Raw genomic sequence first — 27,188 nt, 5'->3', positions numbered from 1 at the left:
TGGAGCAGCAGAGTGACACCAATTTGCATGTTTCTCTTTTATTAGTGTAGATCCATTAACTAGAGGTCCAGTGCATGAAATTGTGCGTGGTTAGGGTCCCTAGGCCAAGCCTACGATCAGGGCCATCTTCCGCTTGCTTGCCAGTCCCCAGTCCCGCCCTGCCACCACCCACCCCATGGTTCCCCGTGGTTCCAGGTTCCCCATTTGCCATCCAGCAATCAGAGCCTGCGGGCCATGGGGAGGGACCAAGAGGTTGTTTCACCCACTTGCCAGTCCCTAGTCCTGCCCTGCTGCCACATACCCTGGTACCCCATTCGCCATCCAGCGATAGGAGCCTGCGGGCCGGGGGGAGGGACCAGAGGTGGTCAATGCATCTCATAGTGATCTCACTGGTCGAGCGGTCGTTCTAGTCATTATGCCATTATGGTCACTGGGCTTTTATTATAGAGGATTATTGTATTATTTTCCATATGAACAACTGTCCTTTCTCATTTTTTTAAAAACTTTGAGTTGTATATTAAGATTTGCTCCACTTTAAAGCTGGGGAAACAATGGCCTACAGGAGTGTAGCTGCTTGACTAAGGCCCTGTAGTCAAGAGTGGGTCCCGGACCATCAGCCCTGAGTCTGGAGCCCATCTCTGGCCCACTGTTGTATGGCCTGGCCTCCAGCTTCCTGTGTGTCTGGTCCCAGAGGGTAACTTCTCAATAAAAAAGGCCAGATTGAAGTGAACTGCGTGCCAGTTTGCCTGACACTTTCCCAGTCTTAAAGCATAAAATTCCAAATCCCCAAGGTTCCCTAGTCCTGCACACACTGTGCCACACCACTTGGAGAGTCTCTGAGGCCTCAAGGGGGAGATGACGTCCAATACAGCAGGGAAACCACCACTATTCCCACCAGCATGACCAGTCCTCTGCCTTTTCGCGAGAGCGGCCCAGCGTGCTCCAGCTTCTGGAACTTTGCACCTGCAGGCATAGGGAGCATCACTGCTTGTGTTCATCCTCCCTTTTATCGCTCGTGGTGTTGCTCTTGGCCCAAACCCGATGAATTGCTAGCTTATGGTTCCTGTCTCCAAATACAATATCTTTTTACAGACTTACAGAAATCAGGTGCAGACACAGCCTAACTGGTTAAACATATATATTTTTTTTCTGAATGAATGCACAATATTTACCTCAGGTTACTTAGGCAATGGGTTAAATCATGTACATTTCAATATCCAAGCAAGAAGCTCATTGGAGATCCTAACTTTAGGACCCCCATTCAGCCAGGCCAGAGGAGCACCTGCTGAAACACAGGGCCACCCCTGTCTCCTACAGCCTCATGGGAGGGAGTTAAGGGGGTTATAGCTGGCACCACCTTTCTGCACGGTGCCTGCCCCACATAGCACCCCAGAGCTCCCTACCTACACAGCCCAAAACCACTCTGAGGCCCTGAACTCTTCTCTTGGCCTCTGTCCTCCTGGTGGTGGACATGGACCACAGAGCTGGGGACTGACAGCGGGCAGCCGCTTATGGTGTGGACAATGCTTGGGCCTGGGGGATACGTTTATTGAGGTACCCTTGTCAAAGTCAGAGAGATGGGCATATTTTATTCAATAGTTGGCTAGCTTATTGTTAACTCCTAGAGTTAGACCTCCGGCACGTGGGACTCCGTCTGCACTCTGCCTCAGCCCTAAAGCATCCAGCCAGAGCCTGGCTGACTCGGTACTATTTACTGATCATTACAATAATTTAGCCCAAATTCAGCAAGCCTCAACTGTCTTATTAGATAATTAAAACACATTCCACCCCCTAGGAATAGCTAAAATGAAACAAGAATTTTTGTGTTTTCTTTTTAGTTTTTGTTAATAAAAACAATGTGGGTTTTTTTGTGTGTGTGTGTGTGTGTATAATACTGATAATAAAATATTCCCTCGATCATGTTCCACACAATTAGTTTACTTTCAATATAGATTTAGGAAAAGTCTTTATATTCCATTTCACTGTTATAAATCTTGAGCAAACATAAAATTAGCAAGTCCACAAATCACATCTTCAATTTAAAACTAGGAAGAAATAACAGCCCCAGGTAATGGGGTTTCCAGACTTGAATTCATGCAGATCCCAGGATAAGGGCCAGAGCTGCTAGTACCCTGTGGACAGGGTTAACCCTCCTTCAGAGAGAAAGCCTTTGACCAGGAGGGTCTGCCCTGGATGGCCATGTAGACCCGGGCTCCAATCCCACTGCAGTTCCTCTGGCTCCTGGGCAGAGGGACGGGCACTCAGCACTCCCTCCTTGGTCTCATGTATGTGATAAAGGACATAACAAACTCCCTCACCAGGCTGTGCAAGGATTAAACAAAATCACACAATGCCCTCAAAACGAGAACGTTTTTCCTTCTATATTTTCTTATTATTCCATTTTGCAGCTGTTCATTTTTCCCCTTATTTTATTTTCTTCTATTTATTTTCCTCTGTGTAGGCCTTCTATTTAGCTTTGCAAAAGATTTTTCCAAAGAAGAACAGGATCAATAATAATTATACTATCACATGATCTGAAAAACAGTTTCTCTAATGATCTGTAGTTATTTCCATCAACAAATAAAAGGTTGCATTGTGTCTGTCCAGTCCTTCAATCACATATGAGCTCTAAGAGAGGCAATATGAACTAAAGTAGGAGTGGCAGAAAGCGCTGACCTCTGAGCATTTGAGACCTATTAGGAACTTCTTATGGAAAGTAGGGCATGAAATGTTATCCTATCTAATAATAGACAAGGTGGAAATTGACCATACCTTCGCTACGCCCACCATTGGCCAATCAGAGTGATATGCAAATTAACCGCCAACAAAGATGGTGGCTAATTTGCATATACCTGCTGGGAGCGAAGACTGAAGACACCATAAAAGGAAGCCAAGCAATGGAGCCGAGATAGCGGAGACGGGCCGGAGAGAAGTGGCAGAGAAGGGCGGGGTAGGAACAGCAGAGACAGGAGTGAAGCCCTATTCTTGCAGGAATCTTACTGCAACGGGCATCTAGTATTTTATAATTCACAACAAGAAGCTTTCTGCATTTACTTAATATTTATTGAATGTGTATTATGTACTAGACACAATCCTTTAGAGATAGATAAAAGTAAAAAAGAATGTCTCCACCCTTATGATGATCTTAAAGTCTATAAGCTGGGGTGAAGATGATGAGAGAGATGGTTAAAAATAAGTAATTAATAACATTATAAAGTGACATGTTTTTGAAAAAGACTATAAACAAAAATCAGAAGATGCAATTTTTGAAGCAGTTATAAGAAATACCTTTTAAGTCATATCTTCTATTTTCTCTATTTCTTCTTTAAATAGTGTTTGGCATGCCATACAAAATTCAAAGAGTTTAAAAACAATGAAAGCAGCAAGTCTGGCTTCTTACTCGTTGATCCCACTCTCTGATTACCTGCTTTCTCCAGATGTATTGCCTCTCTCTGTGCTTTCAAGCCTATACAGTCTTTTCTCTTTTTTAAACACAGGTAATGCTTACACTGCACTGAACATTGCCTTTTCTTTTCATTTAACAATTTACATTGGAGACGGTTCATATCAGAACATGTAGGGCTGCCTCATTCTTTTAATGGCACATAACACTTCTGCATGGGTTTCTCAAGCACACAGAGAACAGGTGAGCCCAAGTCCAAGGCCTGCCTGATGGCTGGTGAAGGTAAAGGAGAAGCAGCCACTTTTCAATTCAGATAGTTTTTGATTTACACAGACAGCAAAGGGAAGAGTGGCTGAGCACTGGAGCTGCTCATGGTCCCTGTCCCACATACCAAAAAAAGACAAAACTGAAAGAAAACAGACCAGATGGCCCCAGTGCCAGCTGTGGTAGCCTTTGCTCTGGACACCTGATCCAGACAGTTATGCAGTTCCAGGTGGTGCAGCTCCAGTCTCCGCGGGCAGGTGATGAGAAACTGCTGTGGCAGCCTCAAGTAGGGGGCAGGGGCATGGCGGAGATGGGCTGGAGCCCCTCCTGCAGGCCTCCACTCACCAGTGTTTCGGGAGATCCCTGAGGTGTCCTGCCAGACCCAGATCAGCTGCAGGCAAGGCTTTGGCTGCACAGCTTATGGGACAGTGCAGGTCAGTCGCCTCCTGGAGGGTCCGTTTCCCTATGGATTTACCATTCAGTTTTATCAACCCCCGTTTGGTGGACTTTTGGGGAATTTCTATTTTTTTGTTATTCATAAAATATTGCCCATTGTAAACATTTGCTCATCATTCTAGTATAAATTGTTAGAAACAGGATTGTTGGATTGAAATGTGTGTTTCCAATTTTAAAAGCTACCATCCTTTCTTTGATATTGTCTTAATTATAATCCCACAAACATTGCATGAAATACTTTGTTTCTTCATGTGTATGCCAATATTCTAAAGTTTTTGGTCTTTGCAATCTACGTTAAAAATATTATTGTACCATGAATTCGCATGTCTTTTTTGGGGTGAGGGTTGAGCATCTTTTCATATATTTGAGAGAAATTTATATTTTTAATATATTCATGTCCTTTACCTATTTTTCCATTGACTTACCATTTTAAAAACAATTTGTAGAAGTTTTTATTAGTTAAATTTTGAAGTATGTTTTCAAGTTATTTGGGAGGTGATGTCATTATATATGCACTAGAGGCATGGTGCACGGAATTCATGCATGGGGGGTGTCCCTCAGCCTGGCCTGCACCCTCTTGCAATCCGGAATCCCTTGCTACTAACTGCCCACCTGCTCACTCCTAACCACCCCCCTCCTTGCTCCTAACCACCTGCCTGCTCGCTCCTTACTGCTTGGTTTGCTGCTCCTCAGCACTGCTGCAAAGGCAGGAGAAGCCCCTGCCACCTAGCTGCACTTGCCAGCCATGGGCCTGGCTTCTGGTTGAGCTGCACTCCCGCTGTGGGAGTGCATTGACCATTAGGGGACAGCTCCTGCATTGAGCATCTGCTCCCTGGTGGTCAGTGTGCATGATAGTGACCGCTGGTCATTCTGCTATTTGGTCAATTTGCATATTAGGGTTTTATATAGATAGATATTTTGTGGAAGGTCTTGTGAATATATATTGTTTTAATTTGGAAAAATTTATTCATACATTGTATTTCCAGGGTTTTGAAATTTATATCATACTTAGAAGGACTTCTGACATTATCCTATATAATAAAAGCATAATATGCAAATTGACTGAACAGCTGAACAGCTCAAAGACCATCTGGGGCCACACTATGACACCCATTGGCACCAGGCCAGTCAAGGCCTGTGCTTGTAAGACAGCCATTGCCCCATGATCGCCCCACAGAGGGAGGCCCAAGCCACCAGCTGGAGGGGCAATCAATCAGGGGGCTCCATGATCACCCCAAAGAGGGAGGCCCAGGCCACCGATCAGTGGGTTGCGGCGGATGGGCAAGGCCTCCCTCTGTGAGGGAAGCCCAGGTCCCAGGTGCCAGCGGGAGGAGGGAAGCCTGGGTCCTGGATGCCTGCGGGAGGCAGGTGCCAGCAGCTGGGGGAAGGAAGGCCTACTCTTGCACAAATTCCGTACATCAGGTCTCTAGTTTAATTATAAAAATGATACCTCATATTTTCTTTAAAACTTTGATAAAACTTATTTTTGAGGATATACACACACGTAATTTTAAATATTTAGAGAGTTTGACTTAATCTAGTATTTTTTTTTCTAATAAGTCTTATTAAAATACATTTTTTTTATTTTGTAAAATGCCTTTTTGGTATTTAGAACATGTAAATCATATATCTTAAAATATGTTAATAGTTTTGGTGCTTGTAAGACAGACATGCAAAATGGGATCACTGAGTAGTCTTAATAAGAAAAGACTTTTGGGATTATAAGATCTCAGAGAACTGGGATCTGTAAGCTCCTAAAAATCTCTTCTCTAAAGCCCTTGTGCTCCAGGCTAGAAGTGAAGTGAACTGCTGGTGTCTTTCTCACAAGCATTTGGAGAAAGTTACACGGGCTGAGTGATGTGAACTGGGATGACATTCCAATGAGAAGCAAAGGAATGCATTATTTCTGCTTTTCATTTTTTGATAAAAGATTATTTGAGTATTTGTCTGTGTTTGCCTTTTAAGTGAAGGAGAAGAAGACAACTGCATATATTGTAATATGGCAAATTTCCCAAAAGATGCCATATAGAAAGGCATTATGCCACTTGATTGATGTCAGTAAGGTAGTCTAAGAGAGCAATGGAACTACCATATTTTCTTGCCAAATATTATCATATCATGCTAAAATTTGAAGAGGAACATAGATTTGCATAATATAATTAGCCCTGATTTAGAATTTGATAGGGTTTAGCTGTAGAGCAACAGTATATGCTCTGACAATGGGTCATGGAACCTGAGGGCCTGAAATCAGTCATCCCAGTGGTGTCCAGGGCTCATATGTGCAGGTGTAGGACCATGACAGAAATCAAATCAATAACCCAAATTCTGATTAATGGACAATACTGTTATAAAATAAATTGTAGATTTAAATATTGCTTCCAATAAAAGTGCTAATAATTCTTTTGAATAACAGAAATTAAGAATGTTAATTTTCCAGACTTCTACAAGCTTGGATTTCTGTCCCCAGTGATCTTCTTCTACACATGGCCTTTAAGGTGAAACTTCAAAACCTGGCGAGTTCTAGCTGTTCCAGAGTTCTCCTGATATACACTCTTACATTCCAACCTCACCATTCCAGTCAGTCTTTCTTCTTTCATGCTCTGGAAAGGGTAGGCATTTTCTGAAGCAGAGGTTGCCTCACTGGAATAGTTAAAGATATATATATATATATTCAAACTAGGAAACCCTTTTTGATGAAGTACCAAGAAATTTAGACTTTTTCTTTTAAAAAAATCTGTTCCAACTTCACAAATTGAGTGACTTCATTTGATTTCTTTCTCTAAATGCTGACATTCACTTTAATGCCACTCAGCTGTGATTCTTTAAAGATTCTATACAGAGGAGACCACAGACAAATAGACATTAATCTGGAAATAAATGTGAAATCAGATAAATGTGAACTTTACAATCATCTTTTGCCATTAGAGATAAGGTATTTGGGGAATATTGAGACTTAAACATGATTTTATGATTTTTATTATACTCAAGTTCATAAAATATGTTTATTTGGTTTAAGACAATTTCAACATTGTGTAATTTCTTTTTTTCAATCACTTAAGCAAGGTTGAAAAATAAAGATGGTTTTCCATAACTTCTAGTTATAAGGAACTCAAAAAATGTCTTGAGTATCTTGCATTCTTAGTCAAAGACTGACTGACAAATTCTCTTTTGAAGTTAATGAATGTCATATCTTATCCACAGTATTCTAAACTAAGATTGGTATCAAAAGAGAAATCATTTTTAGCTCATAATAGTTATTCAATAAAAAATAAGTCAGATATTAATTTTACAATGATTCATCTCTATTGCCACTCTTCTATTCTGTATCCCACTGGTTATTGAAGTTGTCTCTTAACAAGGGTTTCAACCATATGCCCAGCATCCCCCTCCTTCCTCCTACCCAGAAGCCTAAGCTTCAGAATACCTGCTTCAAAGTAACTGCTCTAAAAGAGTGTTTCTCAAATGTTAGGGTGCATCAGAGTCACCTGGAGGAGTTTGAAAAACAGATTATTGAGCTCCTTTCCCAGTGTTTCTGATTTAGTAAATTTAAGTGGAAATAGTATTTTCATTTTTAACAACTTTCCAGGGCATACTAATTGGGCTGAGTCCTGAAACATACATTCAGAATTACTAGTCTAAACCATAAAACTGGTCATGTCATCATCCTGCAAAAAATCTTTTTGTGTCTCCTCATGCTACTACTGAGCTAACCTTGAAATCCTGGCAAGGTTAACTAACAATGAAGTAGAAATTTATATACTTGTGAAATCACATATTTTTGCTTAAGTGTCTTGGTGTAACACAGTGTAACATGGTGTTCCTGTTTCCAGTCACCACCAGATATGCAGACTCACCCAGATGACACACAGGAGAGCAAAATTTGTATCAGAGACAGGACCAGCCAAGTCAAACTGCACGTCTGCAGAAAAATCCCCTGCTGCTTCCCTCAACTCAACTTCCACTTCCCTTTAACCATGCATAATTAGCTGGGTTGGCAAGACCTATTAAGATGGGCTTTGGGATAGGAATCCCCTCTTCTCAAGTCACTGACACTTGAATAAACCACTTTCCTTCTCACCAGCACCTTGGTTCACAAGTTTGGCTCTTGTTGCAGCAGGCAGCCAAACTTGGGTTCAGGTTCAGCATTCACTCATCCCTCATAATTTAAGTTCCTTAACATGGCTCACATAACCCATCATCACCTGGGTATTCACTCACTCTTGCTTTATCTCACACTATCCTCTGCCTTAAGTGGTGTGTTGATAAAGATTTAAAATATGGCTATTCATGGTGCCCTGCCAACACAGAGACATGTAAGTGTGTGTGTGTGTGTGTGTGTGTGTGTACATGTGCATATAAACAAACATAGGCTTATTTTGCTGATATAAGCAATGTGTAAATAATTTACCAAAAAAATGTATAATAATCTTTATTGTAAATTCCATGTAACCAATTAGTTCTTATAGGATGTTTTTATTGCATTTTCACTGGACTATTTTTATCTGTAATCACATACAGTCTTTGTCATATTCCTTTTTATTTCTTAATTTCTTGACAGCACTTTACAATTTTGTTTTGTTTGTTTGTTTTTTAACACACAGTCTGGGGATAACAGGCTTTAAGCCAGACTTGGAATACAGGCTGTAGCTTGTCTACACGATCTATACTATTTGTCAATATCCCAGGTGAAAATATTCCCACCATGGTGGATTTCAAGCTGTCAAAGGAATGTTACTGGACATGGAATTGGGAAGAGACGCACTGTAACAGCCCAATAAAGTGCATATCCACCACACAGTTACTGCAGAAGTAAGAAACCTGAGCACATATAAATAAACTAGAGACCCAGTGCACGAAATTTGGGCACTGGGGGGTTCCCTCAGCCTGGCCTGTGACCTCTCCCAGTCAGGAGCCCTTGGGGGATGTCCAACTCTTAGCTTAGGCCTGCTCCTTGTGGGGAGCGGGCCTAACCTGGCATTTGGACATCCTTAGCACTGCTGCGGAGGTGAGAGAGGCTCCCGCCACTGCCACTGAGCTCGCCAGCCATGCACTTGGCTTCTGACTGAGCAGCACTCTCCCTGTGGGAGTGCACTGACCACCAGGGGGCAGCTCCTGCGTTGAGCATCTGCACCCTGGTGGTCAGTGCGCATCAGAGCGGCTGGTTGTTCTGCTGTTCAGTTGATTTGCATATTAGCCTGTTATTATTTAGGATGGAGTGGTGGCTATATAGATAGCTGTAATATTTTACCTAATAATAGACAAACATGCAAATTGACCATATTTTCGCTATGCCTTAAGCCACGCCCACCAGCCAATCAGAGCGACTATATGCAAATTAACCCAACCAAGATGGTGGTCAGCAGCCATGGAGCTGGAGCGAACAGGAGGCTTGCTTGCTCCAGTGATGGAGGAAGCCAGCCTGTTGCTGGCTCTGAGATCCACTCCAAAGCAACAAAGTTTCAATTATAGAAGGTAAATAAACCCCAGATACCTCCTTCCAGTCGCCATGGCCATGGAGCTGGAGCGAATAAAAAAAAAAAAAAAGGAAAGGCTGGGAGCTTCAGTAGCCAGGGGGCTTGGTCAGTCTGAAAATAGCCATCAGCCCTTCACCCAGGCTGGCCAGGAACCCCAGTGGGGACCCCCACCCTGAAGGGGGTTTGGGCAGCCTAAAAACAGCCCTCCCACCCAGGCTGGCCAGGCACCCCAGTGGGGACCTCCACCCTGAAGGGGGTTTGGGCAGCCTGCAAACAGCCATCAGCCCCTCACCCAGGCTGGCCAGGCACCCCAGCGGGACCCCCACCCTGATCCAGGACACCCTTCAGGGCAAACCAGTTGGCCCCCACCCATGCACCAGGCCTCTATCCTATATAATAAAAGGCTAATATGCAAATCAACTGAACAGCAGAACAACCAGTCGCTATGACACACATTGACCACCAGGGGGTAGACACTCAACGCAGGAGCTGCCCCCTGGTAGTCAGTGAGCTCCGGGAGCCTCTCCCACCTCCGGGGCAATCGGACATCCTCCAAGGGCTCCCAGACTGTGAGAGGGTGCAGGCTGGGCTGAGGGACCTCTCCCCCTCCACCAGCAAATGCACGAATTTTGTGCACTGGGCCTCTAGTAGTAAATAATTAAAAATTAATAAATGTATGACCTTTTAAATACTCTATTTAATTCTAAGTTTATATAACTTAGCTTACAACATTCATTAAAGTCTACCAGTTGGTCTACATGAGGCAGTAGCAGTTGGCTACAACACAACTGCCTGTCTATTGTTTAAAATCCCATCGACAATGGACTATGACGGTTATGCCCTGTGCTCTGCAGTGGGTCTCTGGCCTAGTCCACCTTTCTGACCTTGCTCATCAGGCCAACCCCATATTCATTTGAGGTTTAGCCGAGTCTCCTGCTGGAACCCTGTCTCTACCTCTCTAGTTTGAGCTAAGTGGCCTCTTCCCAGAATTGCCCACAGTGCCCAGTGCTACTCTCCACCATAGCTTTCACTTCTTTCCTCTGCACCACTTCTTTCAGGTCTGCTTCTGCTTCGTAGGCTATAAGCTTCTCCAGCTCAGGAACTCTGCCTCTGTAATCTTTAATTTTATTACTGAGAGCAAACCCTGGGATACAGTAGGGGCAAAGCACATAGTTTTTGAACTGAACTACTAGCAAAAAGGATTATCTTTTGACTTTCACTTTTCAGAATTTTGCACAGCCTTCTTTGTTTTGTAGCATTGGTGTGTCATTGTGCTTCTCCTATAAGGAAGAAACAACTGTTGATGTGTGTTAGTCAAAAGTTTGCTTACAAATTACAGTTAAAGACAAGTGCCTACAGTGCATATTTTAGATTACTTTGGGTATTATTTATCATTCCTATTTTATTGAGGTATAATTGACATGTAACATTATGTTAGTATAATTCTTATATCTTCCATTACCCCAGCTAATTGAATTTCATTTTTTTTAAAGAATGACTTAATTAACCAGGAGACTAAATAGTGATACAGGGTGCTAGAAGTAGGAAAAAAAAAGAAATCAAATACAAATGAGTCTTGCTGATTTAAAATTTCCACACAATTAGCTGATGCCTGTGGGTTACCAGCATTATTTCCTGGGCATTTTCCCCAGCTCACTGCTCAGAATCTCTCCAAGGACTCCTCCACTGCAGGCTGCCTGGGCTTTGATGGAGGGAAGATAAGCCCCAGCATGAGCTTTTCCTCTATTGCTCTTCTCTTTACTGATTTTCACACTGATCCTAAGCAAGGCACCTGGGGGTCTGTAGGGAGTATCAACTCACCTCATAGTCGATGTCTAAGGCATCGGCCTCTCCCTTGGTCCGGAAATGCTGCGTGTACTTGTCCACGGTGAAGTTCACGTGCTTGCCCACCCGCTCAATGAGGACCGAGTGCCAGTGCTGGTCATCCAGGAGGCTGCCCAGGGTGGCTGATGGCGGGCTGCTGCTGAGCCGGGTTTTGCTGTCATCTGTAAAGAGGAGAGGAAGAGAGGATGGTGTCTGTGCCTGAGGGCAGCCTGAGACACAGCCGTGAGCAAACTACGGCCCGCGGGCCAGATCCGGCCCGTTTGAAATGAATAAAACTAAAAAAAAAAAAAAAAAGACCGTACCCTTTTATGTAATGATGTTTACTTTGAATTTATATTAGTTCACACACACACTCCATCCATGCTTTTGTTCCGGCCCTCCGGTCCAGTTTAAGAACCCATTGTGGCTCTCGAGTCAAAAAGTTTGCCCACCCCTGGGAGTGTTCTGCAAGCAAGGCCAGCTCGCTCTAAAGGCAAAGATAGTTCTATCTCTACAGGCCCAGAACGCTGCTGGGCTTGGGAAGGAATTACAAGCTTTTCCCACAAGTGCCAGGAACAAATTATAGGTCAATTGACATGCTTATCTCTTTCTAGACATGAAATGACATGATTTCAGGACTTGAACAATTAAATAATAAAGGAACTCTATCCTAATGGAACTCTATGGAAAATAGTGGTTATCCTATTTAGAAATAGTATTTATTCTTCATCTTTGAATGGGTGTTGAATAGAGAAAGTGGACCTTGAATTGTGCTTCAGCAGAGAGTGAACTGGATAAGTTCGCAGTGAGTTAGGTAAGTCTGTGGGCAAAGCAAAAGGGGAGGAAATAGTCATTTTAGCTGCCACTTTAAGTGCCTACTATATGAGTGGCACTTAACCAGTTAACTGCCATGTGTCCAAAATGGAAACCATCCCCACACACCACGATATTTTGAATGTATTTGCATCTATAGACGCTTGTGGCTTACAAAGGGTTAAGTAGGAATTTTACCACCTCCATTTTTCATCTGCTAAGGCAAAAGTATTATCTGCATTTCACAAATAAGGAATCTAAAGTGAGCGTAAGCACACATGCCCCAGAGGTGTGTCCAGGGATGCAATTCAGGTCCAGTGGCCTTCCCACTCTACCGTGCCATGGGTCATATGTGTTGATTTAGCCCAAGTTGAGCTTGAAAGACACCCCTTGGGAGAATGTGCCAGACTTAGGGGAAGAGGCGTGTTTTTTCTTTCTTTTTTAAACAATGTTTTTTAATGGGACCAGAGATATGGTTCCAATTACATAGGGCGACACTAAAAAATCCATGGGTGGTTAGGAGTTGGAACATTACAAAATAACGAGGTCACACTGGGTGCAGAAGAAAAGCCGTCCCAGGACCTCAGGGGGCAGGCTTGCAGGGCCGCTCCCTGCATCCTGTCTGTGCTCACTCTGGAGCCCATTCGCCAGGGCCAAGGCCACCTCTGTACATTTCTAATCAAGTCAGCCTGGTTCTCCCTCCTCCCCTCCCTCCTTCAATTTTAGAGAAGTCCCTGCCTATACCCTATTGTCAAAAAGATTAGATTTTTCATCTACAAAATGGTTCAGATATAGCAAAATGAACACATAAATGCAACTCATTATTACTTATATACATACTTTCAGGGTTTTTTAAAATTATTTATATATTTGGTCCCCTTAGTGACTGAAAGCTGAACGCCTCCTTCCTCTCTCTTCAGTGTGTTTTACCAGAGCAGCTGTAACAGCCTGCTCAGTGTGGCATTCAGGACAGGAAGCGGCATTATCCTGGAGGTATTCACTCACCTCCATAAAGGCCTACGTCACCACTTCCTGTAGGGGTGAGACAGCAAACTTACTGTAATTGAAAATGAGAGCCAGTGAATTCATAGTTGATTTTATTTCATTGATTTATTTACTGTTTTTTTCACTGATTTTGAGTTCTCACAATTTGTCAAATCATGCTAATAAACTCATAGATATTTGTCTTATTTTTCTCACTCATTTCCTTCTTTCCTTCCTTCCTTCCTTCCTTCCTTCCTTCCTTCCTTCCTCCCTCCCATCCTTCCTTCCTTACTTCCTTCCTTCCTTCCTTCCTTCCTTCCTTCCTTCCTTCCTTCCTCCCTTTCTTCTTCCTCCTATAAAGAGGGATTGAGAAATACCCCATGTGACTCACAGTGACAAGTGATGTATAAAGGAGCCTGTAGGAGATACAGAGTTAATAGGCGAACTGCCCTCTGTGAAGGTCTCCTGTGGAGATTTTTAGTGAGTAAAGCCACACAGTTATGCCATTGGTACACAGCAGTCAGTGCAAAGAGCCAAGGTAACTCCTGGCCAGGGGCTGTGAAGGCCTCCTTATAGGGCAGTGACAGGCCTGAGATTTGTTAGGCAAAAACAGGGAACATGGCACACAGTCAGGAGAAGCAGGTGCCTCTGCTTGGAGGGATAGTTTGGGAACAGGGTAGAGTGATTCCATATGGCCCAGTGTCATCACCACAGGCCTGGTTTATATCATTCCGGACGACTGTGCTAGTGGGTGGGAGTTTACAGGTTGAATTGTACCTTTAAGGAATGGGAGCCATAGTTGAATTACTAATCATAGATACTAACTCTGATTAACATTTAGCAAAGGTCATTTTGGCTGCTCTATGCAATTTTATTACAGGGCAAACTGGCAGTGCTATTGGGAAAATGTAGATGGGGACAAGGGCTTAGGAATAGAGAGCACAAGAAGGATGGGGTGGTCTCACAAGTCACTTGGACATTGGAAATGGGGTAATAATGGAAAGACTCAGGTGCGTTCTAGGATTTTTGAGAAGGTGGATGAGAAGTTAGAACAGTCATGAAATAAGAAAGAATAAAGACAATCCCCCTATCTACACACACACACACACACACACACACACACACATACACACATACACATACACACATACACACACATGCATGCACACATACCCCTTTTACTTAAAATAAAACTTATCCAAGAGCTAATGATTGGTCAAGAGGAACAGTAAAACACATGATCATCTCAATAGACAAAGAAAAAACATTGTACAAAAATTCAATATTGATTCTTGATAACTATCAGCAAACTAGAAATAAAAGAACTTGCTGAACCTGATAAAGGTAATCAACAAAAACCTACAGCTTGCATCACACTTAATGTGAAAAAATGAATGTTTCCCTGCTAAGACTAGGGGCAAGTCAAAATGTCTGCTCTTACCATTTATCCCCAACCTTCCCTGCAGGTTCTAGCCAGTGCAATCAGACAAAAGAGAAAATACAAAAGAGACAATAAAGGAAAGAGCAGAACTGTAGAAAACCTTAGGGAATCTATCAAAAATGCTGGAATTATTCAGTGGGGATACAGTAGGGGACAGGTGTATGCAGATGCTGGAAGGAGAGGCATATTGACTGGTATGACAATTTCCTGGGTATGCACATATGTGAACATTAAACTGTGTAACATAAATGTTTGCATTTTTAAATGTCCATTAAAAAAAGAATTAAAATTTTGCAATAAATATAAGAAAATATTTAGAAAGAAGAGCCAAGAATTGGTTGAGGGAATTTGTCTTATATAACTGTTGGTTCTAAGTAATAAATCAAATATAGTTAATATTAGAGCTTTCACTTTGAATTAAATATGTAACTCACTTTTTTTCTTAAAAGGAAAACAGACATTTAATAAGAATTTCATAATAATAAGTCTAAAAAAAGACTTAAAACAACTCTAAATCACAAAAAGCCATAGAATGGCACAATAATCACATAATCTCAACCCACTTATTCTATGTGATGTTTGGTGGGTTTCAGTGATACACTGAATTCTTTAATAGGGCTGATAATAATGTTTAGTGTAAAATATTTGAACATATTTTACACTATGATTTATGCTTCAAAAGACAAATTTATTTATGAACATTAACAATATTTTTATTTAACTTTTTAGATATAGTAACAAATCTTCTTCCCATCCCTGCCTCCATCTGTGCATGTTATCCTGTAGGTCATCACTGATATGAATGTCTTATTCTTCATCAAGAAAAATTATAGGCAAAAAGCAAGTCAGCAAAGATATGTATTCTTTATTCCCCTCATTAAATATTTTACCATAATGATGAAATACAATGAGCGTTTTTCTGTACCTTTTCATTTTCATTTCATCTTTCCTGGTATTTTCTTATATCAGTACTCAAAGCCTGTTGCATGAAGATTTGCACAATAGGCCTTCCTTCCCCTGGCTGCTGGCACCGGTTTTCCTCCGGCACCTGGGACCCAGGCCTTTGGTCCGGCCGCAGCGGAGAAGCCAAGCCTCTTCAGTCTTCAGTCTGTCTTCAGTCTTCAGTCTTCAGTCTTCAGTCTTCACTCTGCGCCTGCCTATGCAGATTAACTGCTATCTTTGTTGTGTTAATTTGCATAGTCGCTCTGATTGGCTGGTGGGTGTAGCAGAGTGACACCAGCTTGCATGTTTCTCTTTTATTAGTGTGGATAATTGAAAAAAATAAAAAGTAAATAAAGAACTTTTTAAATTTTTACAGCTGTAGAGTATTCCATTAAATTCATATCAGCTTCTTACTGATAAATATTTGAGCTTTTTGTCTTACTTAAAATTGCTAAAACATCTTATACACACAGGTCATTTTTATGTGTGCAAGAATTTCTGTAGTATGCATTCTTAAATGAGGAACTGGTGGCCAAAGGTTTTTAGAGATGGTAATTTTGGTAAGCACTGCCAAATTGTCCTCTATAAAATTTCAACCTATTTAAACAAGTACTAGCAATTTATGAAACTGCCTTTTCTTCAAAGCCTTGTCAACAAAATCCATTCATGTTTTTGGAATTTGTCTGTATGATGCTTAAAAGAATTACATTTCTGAATAGTTTTAGTATACCCTTCTCTTAATGTGAATTAAATATAAAATATGTTTATTTTTATTTACCTTTTTAGGAACTATCTCCTCATACCACTTGCCTATTTTCTATCCTTTTTAAAATTAATTTATATTTAGTTTTTTGTCTATAATATAATAGTCTTGATTTTGTTTTTTTTCTGTTTTTTATTTGTTTGTTTGTTTTTACTACTCAGAAATGTTTGTGTTTTCTTTTTCTTTTTATAGATTCTGGATTTGTGTTATAGTTTTAAAGGTCCTCTCCATTCTGACATTTTTGTTGTTGTTAATCTTCACCTGAGGATATTTTTCCATTGAATTTAGGAAAGAGTGGAAGAGAGAAATATCTCTGTGAGAGACACATCCATAGGTTGCCTTCTGCAGGTGCCCTGACCAGGCCAGATTGAGTCTGCTACTGAGTTATGTACCCTTAACCATAATTGAACCTGGGACTTTTCAGTCTGCTGGCCGATGCTCTATCCACTGAGCCTAACTGACTAGGACTCTGAGATTTTTAAAGACTTCTCCCATTTTCTATTTGTAATCTATCCTGGTGTATAATATGAGATACAGTTTTACGCCTTTATTGTATATTTTTGATGGCTACCTACTTATCTCAAGTCCTAATTTTACCTGAATGATCTCTTTTAAATACATCAGGTGTATAACTTTTGTGTTGAGAAATACAGCTGACTTGAATGAGTTGATTTGTCACAATGATTAGGTCACGGTTATCTCAGCAGTAGATTGGAACCTTTAAATCCTGAAGTTTGAGGAGTAAAATTCCAAGTTGGTAGTTACAGCCACATTTCCCTTTGTCTGATGCCACCATTATTGCCATCATCTTAATGGGTCAGAACATCTGAGCAGCAGGAAGCAGGGTCTGGCTTTACCCTATTCTTACTCTTATCAAGTTTGAAAGTCAGCCTTCCTGTCCTGTGCTCTAACCCTGGTTCCCTAAATTTGCTGCTATCATTTCATCCAATAATGTCACTCATAAATTTAAGACTTCAAAGGAATAAAAGTGTACATCATCTTAAATAAAATTCAGCTACTTCTTTTTAATATCCTTAGTGAAACCAAAAATCTTAGTTAGCACACTTACCTTTTCATTGTAAAATACCTCATGACATTTTCATAAATATGTAAAGCAATTTGTTGACCTTTCCTCAAAAATGGATTAGTATTGCTCATTGTTTATCTGTTCATTTACTTAGCCAATCCTTTTTTTATTGCCCAAAGATAATGCAAAATGAAACCCACCAAACTTAAAACAAAACACCTAGGTCAATAAATATTGTAACAATAAATATAGTAGTTTGTAAAATGTTTTCATAACTTTTTACTTAGTAAATTACATTCCAGAAATCTACCCTAAGTAAACAAACTAAAATATAGTAAAATATTTTTAATATCCAATAATTTAAAAATTGGAGATAACATTCCATGATTTGGAAAGAGAGAAAAAAGCTTTGTATAAACTTAGAATCAGCAGATGGAATATTATAGAGACATCTAAAAATGAATAAATTTAAGAAGTACTTACTTGATTTTAAAAGTATACTCAGTAGTAGCTGCCTTTTAAAAAATATATTTTTATTGATTTCAGAAAGGAAGGGAGAGGGAGAGAGCGATAGAAACATCAGTGATGAGAGGGAATCATTGATTGGCTGCCTCCCGCACATCTCCCACTGGGGAACAAGCCTGTAGTTCTATATTTCTATATTTCTTTAATAAGCATACTTATTTTTGATAGTGGAAAAAACAAACTTTTTAAAAACATAATCCTTATCCTGCAAGGCTGACGGATTGAACACAATATGAATGATATGCAAATTATTGAACATCTCCCACATTGTTACTTTTTTTGCTTTTTAAATATTTTTTTAATTTTTCAATTACAATTTACATGTAATATTATTTTTTATTATTTTTAGGTGTACAGCACAGTGGTTAATCAATCATATACTTTACAAAGTGTTCCCTTGATATTTCCAGTGCCCCAGTGACATGATACAGTTATTATAATATTATTGACTATGCTGTACTTTACATCCCCATAACTATTTATGGCTATTTTGTAGCAGCCAATTTGTACTTCTTAATTCGAAAATGTTAAGATTTCATTCTTATTTTATGGCTGAGTAATAATCCATTGTGTACATATACCACTGCTTTTTTATCCACTTGCCTATAGATGGGAACTTCAGTTGCTTTCATAGCTTGGCTATTGTAAATAATGTTGCAATAAACATAGGAGTGCATATATTTTTTTCAAATCAAGTTACTTTTTTTTACTGATTTCAGAGAGAAAAGGAGAGAGAGAGAGAGAGAGAGAAACATCAATGTTGAGAGAGAATCATTGATTGGCTGCCTCCTGCACATCCCCCACTGGGGACCCAGGCACGTGCCCTTGACCATAATTGAACCCAGGACCCTTTGATCCCCAGGCCAACACTCTGTTCACTGAGCCAAACTGGCCAGGGCTCAAGTTACTTTTAAATCTATCTATCTATCTATCTATCTATCTATCTATCTATCTATCTATCATCTATCATCTATCTAAAGCCTAAGCGCCTAAGCAACAGAACAACCATATGACTGGAACAACTGGAAAGACTGGAACAACCAGTTGCTATGATACACCCTGACCACCAGGGGGGAAACGCTCAACACAGGAGCTGCCCCCTGGTAAGTCAGTGTGCTCCCACTGTATCGCTCAGCTGAGATCTGGCCCACCGGCCCACCAGCCCGGCAGCAGCCTCTCACTCCCTCAGTAGTCCTGCAGGTCTAATCTCCAGAGAATGGGCCAGTCACCAACGGACCAGCACTGCTGGCATGATCCCAACAGTGCAGTCATCAGCTGGGCACTGTGGCTGCTTCCCCTCCCTAGATGCTCCACAAGGAAGAAACAATATAAAAGCGGCCACCAGGTGGCTCCTGATAACCAGGGCAAAAGTCAGCTGGATGGATCCGGATCCCTGGCCAGCAAGGGCATCCCATCATCCACCCAGAGGAACCATCATGTCCTGGCCCTCTCCACCCTCCTCAGGACCCCACCTGTGCACGCATTCATGCACTGGGCCTCTAGTTAACCAATAAATGACTGACATGAATGAATTTCACTCACCTTTTCATTACCTATTCTATGCTGATACTCAAAAATCATGTGTTAAAACAAATTGAGTGAAAGTTTGTTTAAACAGTTTCAGAAATGGAATTTCTGCAATCTATCAAGTAGGGTTTTGAATTATATCTACACTGGTGTTAGCAGGAAGAAATGTCATTATAAAGAGCACAGTAAAACAATTTTCAAAAGATTATAAAACTCTTTATCCTGGAATATATATTGCAAGTTTTATCTTAGTGACAATTGAGGTCCAATTACTAGCTTTAACTAATTTGCAATAGACTAAGACAATATAAAAATTCCCATACACAGATGTGAAGGGGGAAAAGACAATAAAAATATGCAGTATCTATCTTTTAGGCTAAAAAATTTAAGGAAAATCTTATTTCTAATTTAAATAAACTGGTTCTCATGTGGCTTGAGATATTCTTAAAATGAAAATAGTATAAATATTGCTCAAAACCTGCAAGGATGTACAATTTGTATAGGAAGCATGAAATGCTTGCAAAACATTTCTAATTTAATCTTTTTATCTTCCACTCCTAACATAAACATGTCAATTTCTTCTCCCTTAGAAGGAACATTTTCTGACTAAGTGTGTGCATTTCACAGTGTTTTCACCCAACAGTCTTTGATTGAAGCTTCTTGCTTGGTCTTATCTTAGTTAAAAAATGCATGCCACTTGAACTTTCAGAGGCTGTGAATTTCAGATGCCCTGAGCAAAAGGATTGGAAACTCTCTTGTTTAAGACTGTATTTCAGAATAAAAAGAAAGTCTTACAAAGGATGGATTCCCTGTTGAAATAGTTGCCCATTCATATGGATGTTCCTGATGTCTGCCCCCCTTGGATCTTCAGAACTGACTGACCCACCTTTAATTTTTCAGATTATTTATTAAACTTCTCACATGAGGGAATGACGTTATGTATGTTTTGATTGTTTCTGAACACGACCCTGCAAAATCTCTGTCTCAAAGAAGCCATATGACTTACTCAAGGACACAAAGAATTAGGATTACAACTCAGCTCTCTCTGATCCTAAAGCTCAAATTCTCACAGGATCCCTACTGGAAAAAATGATACTCTTTTACCTTCATGTCTTATGTTCTGACCATTTGCATCCATCACACATACATTAGCTTTGTAGAGGAATATAGGGTCTCAGAAAATAATGTAATGGATCCAAAAAGAGAGCTTGGTTGAAAACAAAAATGGGGTAACACTAAGTGGGGTGGAGATATGATGTAGAATAAAAAGAAAATTTCACCTACATAGGCTATTCATTATCATAAAAATCCCCTATGTGAGTATATGCAGAGCTAATGAATATTCTCCGAGGTACTCAAGTGAGACCTTCTGAAGAAAAAAAAAAAAAACTAACAGGAAGTCATGTGATTACAGAGAGTATGGCCCTCAAACCAGAGCAAATCCTTAGGTATCACTGAAGCAATGAATGAAAGGCATATCTTTAGTTGTTAGGAACTTCTTTATTCAATAAAACACTTTCCAGATTTAGGGATTGTTGCTCAAATTTGGTCACTCCTCTTTATCCATCTTCAGTGATTTTGCTATCTTAGAAAATGCTATGGTTTTGGTGATGCATAATTATATTTTTAAATTAATATTACAAAGTTAGAGTGCATAGAAATAACTGTTTTATCAGGCTGGGAGCTCCTTAAAAATGGGGATTGCTAAATGTAATCTTTAATCCCTAGGCCTAGCTCAGTGCCTGACTTAATGTAGTTGTTCAAAAATTCTTATTGCATGAATAAGAAAATTTATGAAAAATCTGGTGAATCTTCTCTCGGTGACACTTTGTATAAAATGCCTGTCTTCCTCTTTTTTTAAATAATAAAATCTCTAGATAACTCAAGGTTAATTCATAAGCCTTTCTGGATTCCCCTCTCTCACCCATCTCTCCCCATTTTCACAATTTAACATATGCATATGGACTTGAAAATAGCATGCAATTGTTTAATGAAGGTTTACAAAATGTTAATCATTAACATCAGGACATTGGTGTAGGATTAAAGAGGGATGTAATCCAAGGTCTACAGTTATGCAAATATCTGACTTTGAAAAACTGACTAGGCAACATGGATCATCAGTTTCTTAATCTGTAAAATGGGGTTATATATAATTTGTACCATGCCCGTGTAATGCAAACTAAATCTATATTTAAATGTCTAGTACAGTGCTTAAGTGTGGGCTCTCAAAAACAGCAACCTTTGAAAATTCTTCCCTAGTACTTAACACAAGCTCAGAAACATCACAAACCTTCTATAAGTGCATGTGCTTGGCTTAAAATGCCCGAATTTTGAAAGAGCTGAAGTAAATGTCCATCTGACTCTGGAGAATGATTTCTCAAGATATCTTAACGGGGGTCATACAATCCAGTGCTCTTGCCTGTAAACCCCATGCTTGGCCCTGGGACACCCTGCACTGCACGTGTTTGTCTCTTCGGTTCCAGGACTCCCACTTCTCTACCGCTGCACCTGCAGGCAGCACAGAACTCGGCCTCAGCTCCAAGGCACTGGTCTGTGGGGAGGATGAGTGACCTACATTTACTGTTGATGTCTTGCTTAGTTCCTATGGCAGTTCCCAGTGGCATAATACTTCTGCTCTTTGATTCCCCCTCCTGCGTGTCTGCGTTTGTGCTGCTATAAAAGCACAGAGGGCACACTGCCACCAGTGACCTGAGTGATGTGTAAAAACCAAGAAGCAGAATCTCTATAACCTTCTTATGAACTGAGAGAAGAAGTCTCTTATTCATAGTTATAGAAAAATCATTTTTTTATTCTAAGAAAGTAATCAAAGGAGGTCACCTAATTCAAGTTTACACAGAACTACCGTATTTTTCCATGTATAAGCTGCTATTTTTTTCTAAAATCATTAGACTGAAAATTGAGGGGCATCTTATACATGGAAGTCATCCAAGGAGGGAGCCGCGCCTGTGGGCAGCTGCCCATACTTTGTCAAACAGGCTTCCTCCAATCATGAGCCTTGTTGTTACTGACATCAGCTGATGCAGTAATTGGAAGTGGAGGTGGAGAGTGTGCAGATACAACAGGGACTGGAGTGTTCTGAGCCCATAAAAATGTCAAAAAAATAAAAGATAAATACTGGTAAGTGATTGTCTTACTCTGCAAATTTCAAACTGAATGTAATCAGCTATTGGCAAAGAGCATGGAAATAGAGAGTCAATTTGGGCCTCCTCCCACTGAGTATATGATCAGACAGTGGAGAAAACAGGAGAACAACTCCTTAAGATGCCAAAAAAGAAGAAGGCCTTAAGAGGAAAACCAGTAAAATGTTTAAAATATTGATTTCTTAATTTTGGGTTGGAAAAGTGGGAACAGTCTTATACATGGGGGCATCTTATACATGGAACAATATGGTAATCTGTTAGAATCAGCCACAGCAGGGATAAGTAGATAATGAGTCAGGTGGTCTGCAAAGAGAGTTGCATGGAAAGAACCACAGTCTATCTGCCCTCAAAGACCATCTTCAGCCTGTAATGGCACTGAACCCCCACCTCATCCAGTATCTAAAAGGTAAAGTCAGAGGTTAGATAAGAAACACATGCTGGAGACCTGCCACTAAAAGAAACTGCTGGAGTGTCCACAGAAGCCAGAGGGAACTCCCTTTTCCATTGGCCCAGCACCATTCTGGAGCCTATCTCCTGGGATTCTCTCTCTCTCTCTCTCTCTCTCTCTCTCTCCTCTTTCATTTTTCTAAAACAAATAAATAAGCAAACACAATCATGGATGGTATGAGCTCTTTCCACTTTGAGAAGAACATAGATGTTACATAATATGTTTTTAAAAATCATGTAAATAATGAAGAAACACACTTGAAAATGTACCCAAATTTTAATAGGAGACATGACTGTGCTATACAATTTCAAGTGATTCTTTCCTTCACTTTGTTATAATTGTTTTTTTTTTCTTTTTAAGTTTTCTAAAACTGAAACATTTTATAATCTTTTTTAAAAGATCATACACAATAAAAAGTTTTCCCTTTGATGTTTCCAGTATCCACCTGGAATCATTAGTAGTTATTACAATTATATTGACTATATTCCCTATAGTATACTTTACATCCTCCCAGACTATTTTGTAACAACCAATTTCTACTTCTTAAATCCTTAAACTTTTTTTTGTATATACCAGAGCATTTTTATCCACTTGTCTATTGATGGGCACTTGGGTTGTTTCCAAATCTTGACTTTCGTAAATAATGCTGCAATGAAAGTAGAGGTGCATACATTTCAAATTAGTGTTTTGGATTTCCTTGGATATATTTCCAGAAGTGGGAATGCTGGGTCATAAGGCAGAGTTCCGTTTTAATTTTTTGAGGACCCTTCACACTGTTTTCCACAGTGTGCCCCAGTCTGCATTCCCACCAACAGTGCAGGAGGGTTCCCTTTGCTCCACTCGTTGTTTGTAGATTTATTGATGATAGCCATTCTCACTGGTGTGAAATATTTCATCGTGGTTTTAATTTGCATTTTTCTGACAATTAGTGATGTTAAACAACATTTCATATGCCTATTGGTCTCCTGTGTGTCCTCTTTGGAGAAGTGTCTCCTCAGGTCTTCTGCACATTTTTTAATTGGATTGTTTGATTTTTTGTTGTTGAGTTGTGTAAGACCCCAATACATTTTGGATATCAATTCCTTATTAGATGTATCATTGGCATATTTTATAATCTTAAAATAATAGTGCCTGGCTGTGCGGCTCAGTTGTTGAGTGTCGACCTATGAACCAGGTCACGGTGACATTCCTGCTCAGGGTACATGCCCGGGTTGTAGGCTTGATCCCCAGTAGGGTGCATGCAGGAGGCAGCCAACCAATGATTCTCTCTCCCTCTCTGAAATAAATAAAACTATATCCTATATAGTAAAAAGCTAATAAGTAAATTGACCAAACAGCAGAAAAACCAGTCACTATGATGCGCACTGACCACCAGGGGGCAGACTCTCAATACAGGAGCTGCCCCCCTGGTGGTCAGTGTGCTCCCACAGGGGAGCAAGGCTCAGCCAGAAGCCTGGAACCAGGCTCACGGGTTGGTGAATGCAGCGGTGGTGGCAGGAGCCTCTCTAGCTTCTGTGGCAGCACTAAGGATGTCTGACTGATGGCTTGCCTAAGCCATCAGTCGGACATCCCCCAAGGGCTCCTGGACTGCAAGAGGGTGCAGGCCGGGCTGAGGAAAGCACCCCCCCCCACCCGGAGTGCAGGAATTTTGTGCACTGGGCCTCTAGTTTTAAAATAATAGTTAAAAATGTTAGACATAACTAGATATTAATAGTGGTAACACCTAATATCTAGCTGTGCAGATTGAATGAGTGATTTATCCTCCTTGAGGCTAATATTCTACATGAGTAAATTGAAGTTAATGTTTACTTACCTAATAGGCAAGCTCTGAGGTTTGGATGGGATTCTAGCACATTGTGACTATTTATAAATATCAGACACTGTTGTAGTGAAGAGAATGGCTCGTGAGGCATTTAGGTGCATAGACTTGGTAATGAGCCAGTCGAACAGGAATGGTGTGTATTTGTGTCAGGCCTGATGCTTGAAATGGAAAGCCCTTGTTTCCAATGGACTCCATTTGCCTCAAGAGCCTACTTCAGGTGGGTGCCCTAAACAAAGTGTTATCTTGCCCCCGTGAAAGCTGCATTACAGAGATTTTATGATGGGCAACTGAAAGCAATTCCCCGTAAGTGGATGCTCCCAGGGATCTGCTGGCTAAAACTGAGATATGGAGAGATACAGTACTGACATATGGCCACGTCTCTCTAGAAGAGGGAGCTACTAAAAAACTATCCTAGGTGACTGCATAAACAGGTAAATACAGGAAACCATGGAAACTGAAAGAAATGGGGCGAATCCATGAGCAGATGAAAATATGAAAGCATTCCAAAACTATGAAGAATACAGACAGAAGTCATTCTTACTACTGAATCATTTGCTAAATGAGGTTTTACTTTGTTACCACCACAGTTAGAAATATAGAAAAGATGAAATTTGGAGGGAAAAAAGGCTTCCTTTGTATTCTATGTATTATCACAAGGAGCAGGTCCTGTTTATCTCAACACATCCATCTCTTTTCAGGAGGACGGGGTAGCACAGGGCATGGGACATGAAAATATGTGTTGAATAAATGAGTAATATTAAGAGCTTCTGTTCTTGATACTTCCCCATGTTCATTTACTGTCATAAATTACTCATTTATAGTGTTTTGTGGTTTTTATGTCCATGCTCTGTAAGATAGTTATTATTAGCCCTCATCAGAAATGAATAAAAAAGACTTGTAAATAATGCAACTTTCCCTATAATACATAGCCAGCACATGTCTGCAATTACAGTGAAATTTGTTGCATGACCACACCTGTTCCTTTCCATCAACATGCACTGAGGTAACAAAGCTAGAGGGTGAATGGCATATATAAATTGGAAATATAAATAGCTTCAACTGATAGATTTAATATTACCAACAGAAGACACTGGATATACTGGCAAATGATAGCAATTTCACCCACAATGCTCTTTAAGCCACCTATAAGTGGGGAGGGGCTCCACTTCATTTATCCATACATATATCCTGGGATTTGAAGGCCAGTTAATGAACCAATGCATTTCTGCGGAATATTTGTATGTCCATCCTTCAGGTAGTTCATTGATAAATTGCTAAAATATGAGCAATTATGTTACTAGCAAATCCTCTTATGCATTATTCTGGGTAAAACTCTACTTCTAAAGATGCCTTTCATGTATAGTTAATCTAAAGCATTAGGTGTCAATTTTATGAGTTAAATTTAGGATTCCACAGATTATTCTTGTTACCCCTGCCAATATTCACATGGAGGTTAAGAAGATACTCACAAATCCCTCATAAAAAAAGACATACATGATTTGGCTTTTGGGTGAGTCTGAACTAATCTTCATTCTTATGTCTCTCCTAATTGCTAAAATTCATTTATCTATGATTTCCCCCAGTCTTTGATGCAACTTGAAGTTACATACTCAATTCTGCTAAGACTTTTGTTACTATCTTTCACAGGTATAATATCCACCCCATTCCTTAATACAAATGTTTATCAAATGTGAGACAGGAAAATGGTCAGTTCTTTTTCCCTCCACTTGGCTCTTTTTCTGATTTCTTTTTTGAATCTTTTGGAACTCTGCTCCCCGCCTTCTGCAATTGGCTCACCATTCCTTCAAAAGTACCTTTGATCATATAAAGGAGGGTGAGCCCACTCTTTTTCTAAAAGATGGGAAGTTGATTGCTGTGGAATGAAGATCTGCCTGAGGTGAGGAAGGCCATTATAGATGCCAACCCACAGTGAGAAGCCTGTGACCTACATGTGCGGAAGACAAGAGGGCATTCTGTACTCAAGTAGTCGGCATTTGGCAAGTCTAGAGCTCACCCTGGCACAGCCAGAACACCTAAAGAAAGCAGTACTTCCCTTAACAAGATCCAAGAATGCCCAACAACTTAGATTTTTCCTCATACACATGACACCTTTACTCCCCTAAAAAACACCAATAAATTAAAATGTTCTTTTCCTTTTTTCTCCTGGAACTTAACTTTCACAAATGTACTAAATAGAATGGATTGTGAAAATGCCTCGTTATATTATGTGTGTGCACATGTGTGTGTGTGCGTGTGTGTTTAGTCAATTATTTTAAAAAGACATTAACAGATAAATAGATAAATAGGTAGAATA

The 27,188-nt window shown here is 40.3% G+C and overlaps 1 protein-coding gene across 1 annotated transcript in view; it reads right to left on the bottom strand.

Moving 5' to 3' along the window:
• The window catches only part of CNTNAP5 (contactin associated protein like 5), a 661,914-nt gene that overhangs the window by 438,932 nt on the left and 195,794 nt on the right, over positions 1 to 27,188 (bottom strand). The window contains exon 6 of the mRNA XM_023744097.1: positions 11,419 to 11,603. Coding sequence (XP_023599865.1) covers positions 11,419 to 11,603 — 185 coding nt within the window. The remainder of the gene's footprint in view (positions 1 to 11,418; positions 11,604 to 27,188) is intronic.

This window comes from Myotis lucifugus, unplaced genomic scaffold, assembly GCF_000147115.1.
Source record: "Myotis lucifugus unplaced genomic scaffold, Myoluc2.0 scaffold_427, whole genome shotgun sequence".
NCBI classification, from domain to species: Eukaryota; Metazoa; Chordata; class Mammalia; order Chiroptera; family Vespertilionidae; genus Myotis; species Myotis lucifugus.
The sequence above is the reverse complement of the archived record's forward strand: the minus strand, read 5'-3'. Positions and strand labels throughout refer to the sequence as shown.